At 26.0% G+C, this 14,562-nt stretch overlaps 1 protein-coding gene across 1 annotated transcript in view; it reads right to left on the reverse strand.

Moving 5' to 3' along the window:
* LOC101234784 (receptor-type tyrosine-protein phosphatase R) overlaps nucleotides 1-14,562 on the reverse strand; it is a 48,777-nt gene that overhangs the window by 26,131 nt on the left and 8,084 nt on the right. The window contains exons 3-9 of the mRNA XM_065791122.1: nucleotides 11,341-11,448; nucleotides 10,919-11,092; nucleotides 9,530-9,643; nucleotides 6,284-6,639; nucleotides 5,961-6,041; nucleotides 4,784-4,883; nucleotides 3,417-3,498 (exon numbers count right to left, since the gene is read on the reverse strand). Coding sequence (XP_065647194.1) covers nucleotides 3,417-3,498; nucleotides 4,784-4,883; nucleotides 5,961-6,041; nucleotides 6,284-6,639; nucleotides 9,530-9,643; nucleotides 10,919-11,092; nucleotides 11,341-11,448 — 1,015 coding nt within the window. The remainder of the gene's footprint in view (nucleotides 1-3,416; nucleotides 3,499-4,783; nucleotides 4,884-5,960; nucleotides 6,042-6,283; nucleotides 6,640-9,529; nucleotides 9,644-10,918; nucleotides 11,093-11,340; nucleotides 11,449-14,562) is intronic.

The raw sequence follows: 14,562 nt of genomic DNA on the forward strand, positions 1-14,562 counted from the left end.
TGTTGATGGAACCCAGCACACATCACCTCTAAAAGGCCAATAATATGACCTTGAAGGGTAATATGGATGCATAAATCTAACTAGAAAGTCTTTATTTTTAACATCAGTTTCCTCAACTAGTCCGATCCATGGATTGTTATCATATATCAAACATACAAACGCGCCAATGCTTATATTAGACAGGAATTCTTTAATAATCTCATCAGTTTAAAAATTAAAAACAAATGAATACTCCAATTGTTCAGAAACAATTTAAGTTCCAATTTTTGTGTTACTTATTGGAACAAAATTGTGATAGCTGTGAGTGCCTGGTAACATTTTTGCAGTTGCATATCTTTGCTCCATTTCACTTAGAATTATTGTGTTTGACTCCTTAGATATGTAATAAAAATTAATTCCTATGGTTTCATTTTGGCAAAAATTAAACATTGCAGATGCTGTAAGAATATGATTTGTTCTTGTTCCATGAAGACTAGCAATTGAAGTTAGTCTTTTTACAGTCCCGCCAATACCATCACAGGGTGATTTACCGTGACTTTTTGCAAAGAAAGACCATGTACATTTCATAGCAAAATCTTGTTCATGGTGGCATATATTTATGAAGTGTTTGCAGTTTTTGTACTGGCCAGCACACCCATCTGAAAAGTAATGGACAGTTTCTATTTGATGAGAAATATTGCTTTTAATATGTTCAATTGCTAGCTTCATCATATGATAAACCATATCTACATCATGCAGTAAATCATCTGAGATGAAACATAATGAATCACATTTGAGGACATTATTTTCTTTATAATAAATTACTGTTGGATGCAATGTTGCTTGAATTTTGTTCCAGTGAAAACTTTGTATTTCGTCTTGTACAACAAACTCATAATTTTCTGAGAAATCTAAAAAGACAACAACCTCAGTACTACTTAACTCATTTTTTAACTTTCTTAAAGAAGCAGCTTGACTTTTTGCAATGTAAGAATGAACAGTAAGTTTTTGTAACTTATTTTTCAAAATATTAAAAAAAGCTACTTGTCGTTTCTGTTAGACTTAATAGCTCAGATCGGTCTGTTGTTTTCCATTGTTTCCTATTGTCTTGAGAGTATAACTCATTTTCAAGATAATGTACTAATGCAGAATCTTCTGGGCACATAGGGCAACGATGTATCATGCAATTCTTATTAGCCCTACTACAAACAAGCATATCAATGTTCGTGATAATCTTTTGATAATTCAACTGCACTAATCATTAACTTAACATTTTGATGGTAGGTGCACACACATACTGTATGCGTACCAGATGCTCCTACTGTAATGCACCATTTTGGACGATGTGAGCAAAATTTAGAAAAACAAGTCTTTATATCTGGATAACATGTTTTAAACTTTGCATATAGCTCTTTTAGATTTGAGAGAATCAAACGCTTTTGCATGTGAGATCTTTGAGCTATACTAACAAAATCTTTTTTACCAGACATTAGTCTGCTATTTTTATCATTACAATAAAATTCAATAATTTTATCTACTGATTCTTGAGGTGTTTTCTTTCCTTTTTTTTTCTTCAGGAAAAGATAAAATACCATTTTTCTGCAGCAATTTGCGTGATATCTGCACCATGTAATTAGTAACATTAAATTCTTTTTCTATATCTTTGTGAGACCAAGAAATTGGAACCAGTGTTAGTAGTTGAATTTTCTGATTACGATTGGAAATTAACATTTTTCTTTGATTTTTCTAACAAGTATATCCATGTCATTTGCTTTACCTTTGACTTCCTTAGATAATTTATTGAAGGAATCTTCTTGGCTTAACTCTTCAGGATCTATATTTAAAGTCCTTGCAATGCCTAACTTTACTGTTTTTTGAACATGTAACAATTTTTTTTTTGCCAAGAGCAACTGAGTGACTATTTACTGTATGCATTTTGAGAGGACTTATGTTCATAGTCGTCAAAGAAGAATTAAAATTTTTTTTTAACAATTCGTTTATATTAGGTTCATTATCTTCATCTTCATAAACCTGGCTACAAGTTGGTTCTCTTCGTCCATCATCCTTAAATGACATCAATTTAATCATACATGAGGGACATATCTTTTCTCCAGGAATAACATTAATACCAATATTTTTCAATTTCCCAGCAAGTTGCATATCAATTTCTTTACGTCCTCCTAAAAGCATAAGTGATAACTACTGCTTCAGTAAATATTTTGTAAATAAATATATAATTTATATAAAATTACAATAAAGTTTTCAAAAAGTTTCATGATTAAGTAATAATACCTTTTCTTCTTTTTCCTTTATGTGAATTAAATATATCACAGCAAGTTATATGGATTGCGGAATAACGTTTTAAATAAACATATTCATGGTGTAGGCAAACCGTTGCATTTTCATCAAATTGAATACCAGAACGACTAATTATCAAGTCTTTTTCAACATCATTAAGACTTGAAACTTTCTTGATATCATGGGATTTTACATATGTTTGTTTGTTACAAATTTCTTTATTTGTTATTCCAATTGAACATAATTCTTTATCATTCATATTTTTTAGTTCTGTAAGAAACAACTTTAAAATAATTATTGTTTGAAGATTTGAAAATATAAAATCCTTTAGTTATTAAACATAATGATCTTAGATGTGAAATGCAAACAAGTTTATATGTTAAAACTGCACTGGAGACAGCAAGATTCTAAAAATCTTTTAAAAAAAATGCAAAAAATAAATGCAAATAATTTTTTTTCATTATAAAATAACAATTTTTTCCTAATTTTTTTATAAAACTTTGAATAGAAATAAATCTGATTTAAAAAAGAAAACCCCTGCAGTTTTTTTGTATTATGGAATTTGTTACATATAGAACATTAGGAAAAAATTTCAGAATTTTATCTTTTAGGCATCTCAAGATAAACATTTTTTTGTACGGGGTATCAAAAATCTTACAAAAAGTGTTACACCATTTTGAAATTGAATTTTCATATAGTAGCTTAAATTTTTGTGTGTTTTAGCCACCATTTTTAAGTTCCTCACCCTAAAAAATAGTTAGGTAGAAATTTTTACCACTATTAAACAAGTATTTCATAAGTTAAAGCTAATTGTGTCGTGCAATGAGCCAAAAAAATAAATGGCGCTTAAAAAAAAAAGTTAAAAAAGAGATTGGGACCAAGTATCAATATCTCTGAAACTGTAAGGAGTCAGACGCTAAAATTTGTGAGTGAAGTTTTCTTTCATTAATTCAAGCTTGTATTCCAAAAATCTGAGATGGCATGGTGCCGAGCATAAATTGAATTGAGCTGGAATGACCCAATAACAATATTAAAATATTGAAATAAATATTGATAATTAGAAATAAATCGATAAAAATAAATTTTTACTTTATCTTTACTATTTTATACATTAAAATAAAAAAAAATAAAAAGCATACTTGGTAAGATCTCTGGATATCTATTCTTTAAACTGTTTTTTAATTGCATTTCTCTTCGACATATAGTATTCGGAGGTATGCTCTAATGAAGCAAGAGTTTTTTTTTTAATTTAGAAAATATTTTCATTTTACCAAAATTAAAATATATTTAAATAATATGGAAACAAAATAATACGCCCAAACTTAAGTTGAATAAAATATCAGAAAATTTTTAATAAGATTTATTGTCATTTGAAGGTAACAACATTTACTGAGGATGGGGTATAAGTACATGATATATAGATACATGACTGTGCTGGCGCAAGAGCATATATGAGAATCAGCTGTATGAGAATGAGAGTCTTTGCCATCTATCATAGAAAGGGTTGACATAGAAGAGTTGACACAAAAGGGTTTACATAGAAAGGCCTTCTATAGTTTATATCTAGAATAACTTTAAACAGCTCAATCTCTAATAACTTTTAAATACTCAAATAACTTTAAACAGCTTTACAACATTTTAAAATTATAAATAAGTGAACATTTTAAATATCTTTAATATAAGAGGTTTCCAATAACAGAAACATTAAATGACAACAGTCTTTTAAAGAGATGCTTTTTAGAAAAAGTTTCAAGATTTTATTTAACATAAATATAAATATATATATTAATATACATATTTTTATTTATATATACTTTTATATTTTTACATACATATTCATGTTTTCATTTGTATATTTTAACAATAAAATTCACCAAATAAATTCACCAAATAAAATTCACCAAATAAAAATCACCAAATAAATTATAAATTTATTATGTAAATTTTAAACAAATTCAGTGCATTTTTAAACAAATAAAATAAATTTATGTCATCATATCTTTGGCAAAAAAAATAAAAATTTAATTGATATTTAATATTTCATGTAGCTTTTAATTTAATATTTCATGTAGCTTCGGATGCTGTATTGTCTAACAGATATTAATAATGCAGGCAGTGCCATATATGAATGTCATCCATCTTTTCAATATACTGAAGTTGCAATGCAGAAATTTTAATTTGCCTGATAGACCATATCACGCTCTATTTATATATTTAAATTTCTTAAAACTTCTGAAACTTTATAAAAATTTTTAGGAAAATAGTCATTAATATTTAGCCAACTCAATATTATTTATGTGACATTACATGAGTAATGGAATCAAATGGCACATAAGTTAAAACTACTATGGTAATCAATTTTCCAACCAACTGAGCTATGACTTTCTTTAGCTATGTAAAATTTTGTTTGTTTGCATGAAAACATAAACTTTGCTAGAAATTTTATTTTTCATTTACATGATTTTTTATAAAGAATTCTATTAAAAACAAGACTTTAAAAAATTACCCAAAATTCTTCAGTAAGTTCTTTATCATTATCTTTTACTTTGCATAGTTCTCTATACTTTATACAACGACTTTTACGCAACAATATTTCTTCTGTAGGACTAAAAAAATATTTACAGACTAAATACAATAGACTATAAAGTTATTAAAACTGTTCTTTTTTATAACAAAGTCAACAAACAAGGATGCAGGTAATCACTATCAAAGTTGTAAGTTACTAGGAAGTAGAGAAAAGTTAAAGAGTAAGGTAACAGTCAACAAAAAATTTTTTGAATACTATATAAAAAATATGCAACTTTGCTGAATAACTGTTCACATAAGATTGTTTTACTAGAAGGAACAAAAGATCATTTGATAGTAAATGTAGAAAAGAGATGCAACAATGTAATAGAGGCTCAACTTTCCAGCTAAAGCAGGGCTCAACCTTGCAGCTAAAGCAGGGCTCAACCCTACAGTTAAAGCAGGGCTCAACCTTGCAGCTAAAGCAGGGTTCAACCTTGTAGCTAAAGCAGGGCCAACTACATTTACAGTGCATTTCTTTAACCTTGTCTAAAAGAGTAAGGATATTATTAGAAGAACCAAAATACAACAAAAATATTCCATACAAAAACAAAAAAGAAATTTATAGAGGCAGAGAATGGAAATAGGAATGTAAAAATAGTGAACTTAATAAAGAGAGACAACCTTAATAAATGTTAATTCTGCAATGGTTTAGATATATAACTGAGGTATCTTTCAAAGATACACGTATACAAAACAAACAAACTTACAAACAGACAGGAGAAAAGGAAAAAATGCTGTGCTACTAAGTATAAAAAACAGAACATTTTGAAGTTATGACAATGTTTAAATAAATCCTAAAAAGACTGCTTCCACAATATTTCATATTTTTAAGTTCTCAAAATTAAACTTTTAAAATTTTATTTTTGGTTGTTATAGTTGGTGTTTTTGGTTGTTATTTTTGGTTGTTACTTTTGGTTGTTATAAATGGTGCACAATGCAATAGTTCATAACAAAGCCTCAATGTGGGCAGAAAAAAATATATATCTGCATAAATATATGCCTGTAGGCAACAATAAATATGTGCTGATAGGTAACAGTAATAATAATCAACTTTGGCGAAAACAAAAACAAAAATTACTAACTATTGACTTGTGCTTAACAAAAATTTAACTTACCTTTCATGCATTATAAAAGACTCCTCTGCATCAGGTGTTCGAGGAGAAAGTGTAATAACTAAAGATGCTGAAGAACCTCTCCTAAAATTAATAAATGTTCAATGAAGAATATTAAAATGTAGAAAAAAATCCTAAATCTTCTGAAAAACTAGACAATGAAGAATGCAGAAAAATCTGATTAAAACATTGTATTACTAAGACTATACAAACATGAAGAACTGATCAAAACTGGATCAAAAAAAGAGACCATTATCTTATTAATACAAATATCTTTTGTTAAAATAAAGACATTTATAATAAGTTACATACACTAACTTCTATACCTGGATTGAAACAAACTTTTATTTTTGCTTCCATTTCCACCAAGTGAGCTATTTTCTGACCATTTCATAGAAAATCCTGGTTTTGCAGGGTATAATAAGTCTAACTGTGGTTGGACAGTGAATGGACCAGCCATTTCTATAGGACTTTGAACAGGAAGAATTACTTTATCTACTGTTTTAAGTGGAGATGAAAAAGAGAATACGGGTGTGGATGTTTTTTTAGGAGAATATGAGAATGCCACTTTCCTAGGAGAGGTTGCAAATGAATTGTGACTTTCTTTTTTTAAAACAGTATCATTTTCATTAAATGATTCTTTTAACACAACATGGTTTTTTTTTTCTCGCTTACAACAAATCTAAATTTAAAAATTTTTTACCAATTATATATACACAGAATATTAATATATATATATATATATATATATATATATATATATATATATATATATATATATATATATATATATATATATATATATATATATATATATATATATATATATATATATATATATTTATATACACTGCCGCTCACGGAAGTTAGGACAAAAAATATTTTTTCATAAGAACAATATTAGAATGTAATTACGTTATAAAATTATTTATTTATTATAGTAAAATTAATGTTTATATAAAAATAAATCAAGTTAAATAAAATTTGTATCAAAAAAATTCTAAATTAAGTTATTTTAATGTAAATATATTATTTAACTAACATTTAAAATAACATAAATTGTACTCACAAGTAAAAGTCTTATTATTTTAAATAAACAGAGAACGCATAAACATATTAAAGGTCACGTAAGAACCTGTATTTTACATTATCAACTCAAATCTTGTAAGTTTGTCATTTAACAAGTATTTTTATTGTTTACTGTGTTTTTGTAGATATTTTGTGTATTTTGTGTTAGTGTTTTAAAAATTTCAAGTGCAGAAGTTCAAAGGTAAAATTAAAAATAATTTTTTTAGTGTAAATTCAAAATATTGACAAAAATATGCCTAAAGGTAAGCCAATAACTGTTGAAAAAAGGACAGCAATACTCACTTTGCTTCAAGAAGGCTATACAGTTAGAAAAATAGCTGAAAAATTAAATCTGAGTAAATCAACAGTTAGCTATACGATTTGTCGATATCGAGAATCTGGATGTTTGGAAGACAGAAATCGTCCGGGTCCTTCTCGCATAACAACAAAAACTGATGACCGACGTATAAAAATCATCAGTAAGCGAAATCGAATGTTAACAGCTCCACAAATAACAGCTATTTTCAACTGTGATCGAGAAAAAAAAGTTTCTGTCAGTACAATCAAACGAAGATTGTAAAAAGCTAATTTGCACGGTCGTGTTGCTATCCACAAACCATATCTACGAAAAGTTAATTGACAGATGAGATTCCGTTTGGCACAGCTCCACAAAAATTGGACGATGGATGAATGGAAACAAGTACTCTAGACCGATGAGTCAAAATTTGAAGTTTTCGGAAATCAGCGAAGAGTTAACGTTAGAAGATCTGCTGAAGAAAAATTGCTAACTCAATGTCTGGTTCCAACAGTAAAACATGTTGAAGGCTCTGTGATAGTTTGGAGTTGTTTCTCTCTGGATGGAGTGGGATATTTGCATAAAATCGATGGTATAATGAGAGCAGAACATTATAGAGATATCCTGGAAACAAGTGTAATCCCTTCGGGACTTCGATTAATCGGAGATAATTTTATTCTGATGCATGATAATGACCCTAAACATACTGCATTATTATGTAGAAATTATTTAGAATCAAAAAAAGCTGAAAATGTATTATGTGTAATGACCTGGCCTCCCCAAAGCCCAGACCTCAACCCCATTGAGTTACTATGGGATGAACTAGATATGTCCAACATCAAAATCTCATTATGAAACATTATAGAACAAGAATGGAATAATATTCAAAAAGAAACAATTAGAAAATTAATTGAAAGAATGCCGAGAATAGTTAAAGCAGTTATTAAATCAAAGGGTGGTTTTTTTGTCAAAAAAAAAATTTAATTATTATAATGGTTTTTGTACATTTTTATTACATAAAACTGACTAATAATATATTTTATATTGAAAATGTATAAAAAATAATTTTTAATAACAAATTAAAAATTCTATAACGTAATTATATATTAATTTTGCTTTTTCGAAAAATCTCCACTGTCCTAACTTCCGTGAGCGGCAGTGTATATATATATATATATATATATATATATATATATATATTTATATATATATATATATATATATTTGTACATATATAGATATTAGTCTTTTCTGTTTAAAATTTATTACCAATGCAAAAAAAACAACAACAACAACTGGCCAGATGGTTATTATTAGGCTAGCATGCCTGATTTATTTTTTATTAAATTTTATTTTTATTTACAATTTAAATTAAAATAAAAAGGGCTCAAAATAAATGCTTTATTTAAATTCTAAATAAATTAATTAAAATAAAAAATGCAAAAAGGAAAACTTTATTTAAATTCTAAATATAATAATTAGGGTATAAAAAATGGTAAAAAAACAAACATTTTATTTAAATTCTAAATAAAACAATTCATACATAAATGTTATTACGATTTTTTTCATCAATGTATTTGATGAACAAAAAAGAAATGGTGCAATTTAAAAACAATTGTATTTTTTTTAGGCCAAAGTATTTGAGGGAGCGTGGGCAAATCCGAAAGCACTGGCTAAACAGAGAAGACTGATATATATATATATATATATACATATATATATATATATATATATATATATATATATATATATATATATATATATTTATATATATATATATATATTCTCTTTCTCCCTCTTAAAAAAAATATTTTCAGAAGTGCCACAAGGCCCTAAAATATTCAATTGGCCTCTAATAAAAGAGGGAGCAATCGAGGGCTATATATGTATTTTTTTAAATTGTCTCAGCTAAAAAATATTATGGCAAAAATAATAAAAATTATATATAAATGGTTTAATGTTCATTAAATGAAAATTAGGTAAACATGGTCTCCAACTTTATAAAAAATTTACGATATAATTTTTCTTATAAACTTGATTCTCATAAAAAAAAACTTGATAGTTTTGCAGAAAAAAATACTTAAGGTATTTTTACTTTGTTTAAATAAAATATTTGTTTGGTTGAAATAAATATTCATTAGTCTTATTTTTTAAGCCACATAAAAAAGTTCTTTAATATAATAGCATCATAATTATTATTTATACTTACTACAAGAAGAGAAGCCAATATAATAACTATTGTTGAAGTTAAAGCAACTACAGTCATTAGATACCAATGTTCTTTAGAAGTGGAGGTAGTAGGGTTATATCTTAATTTCTCTTCCTAATATAATCAAAGTATTATAAATACAAAAAGTTTTTTTTAATATATAATTTTATGCTTAACATTTTTTTAACATGTAAAATCAATAATGGAAAGTCACAAAAAGATTTACAGAGTTTTCAGAAGTTTTCACATTTTGATATGGATTATGTAGTTTTGCGTTAAAGACATTTAAAAACTTCTGAAACCAATATGGAACAAAATTTTAGTCAATTTGGAATCTGGAAATTAGGAATTCAAAACTCCAAGTTTCTAAAATTATATTGTTATAGTGTTTTTATAGTTTTTTCTAAGCTCTTAAACTTAAAGAAGTTAATTGTGTACTTAGAATTGTGTACTTAGAATTATTAGAACTGATTAGAATTAGAACTTAATCATAATATTTCATAAAACTTTTTAAAACCATTAAAAAAATTCGAAAAATCCTTGAATGTCCTTGAAAAAACTTATGAGGTCCAAGCACTTAAAGTCCTTTGAAAAACTTTCAAGGAATTTTGTTAGTGTTTTAAAATTTTTTACAGCAAACTTGATTTATACAGAAAGTATATAAACTTAAACTGAAAAATCAAACTCTTTCTAACTTAAAATGAAAACAAACTCTACAACAACACTGCCGTTTTAAGTCCTTAAGAAGTTCACTGACTTGTAACAATATAAAATGTTTTTCATTTAATTTTTTAACAATAAAAAACTAATTAAACAAACCTTTTAGTAAAAAATGGAATATGAGAGATAAACAAAGCCACAAAAAATAAAGGGGAACAAACCAAATTAAAATGTTTGTTAAAAAAAAAAGGCAAAAACTGGTAGAACTTATTAAAGCAACAACATAAAAAGTTATTGTTAAAAAGGGAAAAGATTAAAGCTTCAATGTTTTTTGTTTTTTTTATATAAAAAACATTTTCTGAAAAATATATAAATTTTAGAAGAGAGAAATATTTATGTAAATATTTATATGATACGCCATTAAACTATTGTTAGTGACATAATTTAATCAATATTTGGATTAATTACTAATTAATTTTCATTAGTTTACATATATATTGCATAACTAATTTTTTTTAGTAAAAAACTGAAATAAAACTTTGCTAGATAGGCCAATTATATCACTCAACATTATATCTGTGAAAAAATTCTTAAACAAGTTTTGCAGATTGGAAATAATATTAACACATAATAGATAATAAATGATGCATTTAAAAGAAATGCAGGAAATGTGATAATTCTATAAATAAAAATTAATATTATAAAAAACTATCAAATCAAAAAATAAACCTTTTGATAAAATTTTGTAACATTATATTTTTGGAGGAATCCCCTCATCTCTCCACTTGTTAACAATCTTTCTAATTTGTGTGATGGTACAAACATGTGATTCCATTTTGAATTTGCAATTTCACTATTTTGATAATAGCAAAACCAATAGATCAAAACACTGGTTGGATTTAACTGAAAAATAAAAAAGATTATTTTATTAAGTAACGTAAAAAAATAATTGTTCTATATTATAATTTTATATATAAAAACAGTTTTAAGATAAAATAAATAAGTTTCTTTTATCATTTTATTAATAAAGTTTTTTAAAATTTAGATTTTTTTAAACAAGATATTACAAAATCTTTTATAGCATGACCATTAACATTGTAGTTATTACAACCATTCAAAACACTGGAACATAAAATTATTTAAAAACTTACTGCACTGACTTCTGAAACTTCACACTTAACATTAGCAACATGTTGTTCAATATCTCGAAAGAACTCAGACTCGATTGATAAAAAGTTGTCAAGTGATAAGGATAAAATCTAAATTTCCGAAAAGAGATTTATTAGCTTCAAAATGAACTTTATATTTTAATAAATTATTTGTTATTTGAAATATAAGCTTATATATATATATATATATATATATATATATATATATATATATATATATATATATATATATATACTTTTACAAAAAATTTTTTTGTAATAAAAAAACAAACAGCAAGCTAATAATTTATAGAAAATCAGTGCCAGAAGAAAAAATAGTCAAACCTGTAATAGGTCACTAGTTAAATACGTATATCTATAGCATACCTTATATTGGCTAAAAATATGCAAAATTTTTCATGTCTTTAGATTTAATAACATGTGTTTCTGCTATCGTAGGCATACATGATTTTTGTCAATTTTCAAGGCCAGATCAAGAGCCATTGGGCTTATTTGGATAAATAAAAAATTTATTTTTATATTCAAAAAGTGCTTATTAATAATTATTAGAAGTTTTCTAATTGTTAGAATTAAACAATATCTGTAGTATTTGTGTTGTGATTTTATTTTATTTTAACATAACATAAAGCAAATGCAAATGTATCAATCTTATTATTCTTCATAAATAACTAAAAAATTTGTTTGGTTATTTTATTTTTTAATTTTTGCAAAATTTACAAAACTATGAATAAATTTTTTTTTGATATTTTAAGCTTGTTAATTAGTATAAATTGGTTTTGCGTTATTTTATTGTTATAAAGAGCCATTATCTATAGGCAAATATAGAATTATAGGCAAAGTCTAGAAATGACATCTTCAAAACATCATAATTTTTAGATATTTTGTAGAAAATAATGAAATTTGGCCACTGGTAATTTTTTTTTTTTTTGTAAATTCGTACTAATTGAGGAGATATTGGATCTTGAAGGTTAGCCTATTTTGTCAAAATATTTGTGCGTGGAGTGCAATTGCTACTTTGAAGGGCTTTTTTAACAACAAGAATTTGAGACATTTTTTTTTTCCTGCTACTCCAGGTAGATTTGTACAGTAAAAGTATAAATTCATAACGTTTAAACTTTTTGATGTCTGGAAATCAAAAAGTGTAAACGTATTTTCAATACGTTTTAATGTCCAAAACCACTAATCTTGAGATTTTACCTGTACTTTAAGCACTATTATCTCTTTAGGCCATTACATGCACATAAATTTCTTAATTGTTTTTGAAAGCCATTAAGGCATACATTGATTGTTGCCAGGAAATATAAAAGTTATTTGGTTTTCTTATACATGCATCTTCAAATATCTGAAAAAAAATCCATGTGCTCAAGCAATGAAAAGCTTATAAAAACCCTAGTAGTAGTCTTATTTTGCCACATTCTTAACTAACAAACACCCTAGCAGCAGTATAGATATGCTTAGCAATTGCTATTTTACATCTACAATATTATTGTAGATGTAAAGTAGCCATTCCTAAGCATATCTATATCTCCGCTAGGGTAATTGTTATATTGTTATATACCTCCGCTAGGGTAGTTGTTATATTGTTATATACCTCCGCTAGGGTAGTTGTTATAATGTTATATACCTCCGTAGGGTAGTTGTTATATTGTTATATACCTGGAGTGGAGTAAACAAAAAAGAGCAAGAAAGCTGGTAACTATTTTCTGTAAAGAGGTTAATCTATCTGATGACAGGATTAGTGCAATTGATGATGCAAGACATGCAATTCATATTGAAGTTGATGATTTAAACGACCATATTCAGCTAATAGCAAAAGAATTAGCAGCTGATTGGATTGTTATTGCATACAATATCCGATGATATCCTGCAATAATTTAAAATGTAAACTATTGGTAACATTATAATATTTTATTTTTAAATATTAGATTTATTTTATTTAGATATATAATTATTAATTTATTAACAGGATTATTTAAATGTAAGAAATATTAAGGAAGTGGCAATAATTAAAAGTTGTTTTATTTTCAACTCAACCATTAGGTCAATGACAATGATAGTCATGTTTTTCATATGGAATATTCTACTGCATCTAGAAACAGCTTTCATTGTTTTGCAAACAATCAAAACTATGGAGAACTTCAAAGTCCCAAATGTAACCTTGGACATTACTGATTATTCCACTGGGTTATGTTTCGTTTCTTTAGACCTGTACTGGTTTTTCCTTGCTTATATTTATTTTTTTAACTATTTAAAATTTAAGTAACATTTAAAATGATACTATTCGCAGAGGCAGGTTACATTTTTAATATAAAAAAAAAGATTTTGTTGCCTAAAACAGGAGAGAAACTCTTTTTGCACCACAATATTCAAGAAATCCATACATAATCAATTATTGCAAAAAAAATGTTTGTTAAAATATTTAAATTTTTTACCTAGGTTTTTTTTATCTACAGTTCTTTATTGCCCTGCAGGACAATGATTTTTTGATTTAATTTTACAGTCTGTGTTAATAAAATAATGGTAGAAAATAAATTCCGACATTCAGGTTTGAGGTATTGTAACTCCGGAATGAACTAAAAATCACAAATTGCGGCCGCAACGGAATTCCGGTACATCCCTAATTAAAATATGCTTGTTTAATATATATATATATATATATATATATATATATATATATATATATATATATATATATATATATATATATATATATATATATATATATCAGGCCTTGTTACGAGATTTCGCTGCGTAGCGAAAACGCGTAGCGCATTTCTAAGTAACTCAACTCAGCAAATATATTTTGCATCGTTAGAAGTTATATTGCGTCACTAGCGTCTTTTCAAGTACCGCATTGTAATTAAAGTTATTTTATTAACGCGTTAAAAATCATACAAACAGTTTGTTTTTTTCTCACTATAACAAAACTTACAAATAAAATCTAAGTTCTTATTAAAATATGAACTAAATTTTATTTTGAGAAAAATATTTTTTTCATGAAACGTAAAATATTTGTTTATTTTCTTATGATTTTCTTTTCAAATATGAACTAAATTTTATTTTGAAAAAAATATTTTTTTCATGAAACGTAAAATATTTGTTTATTTTCTTATGATTTTATATTTGGTTTTTGGTTATTTTATTAACTGTTAATACATTTTTTCTTATTTAATTTGTGAACTCTTTTTAATAATGTTTTTAAAC

Source organism: Hydra vulgaris, chromosome 02, assembly GCF_038396675.1.
Source record: "Hydra vulgaris chromosome 02, alternate assembly HydraT2T_AEP".
In the NCBI taxonomy this organism is placed as follows: Eukaryota; Metazoa; Cnidaria; class Hydrozoa; order Anthoathecata; family Hydridae; genus Hydra; species Hydra vulgaris.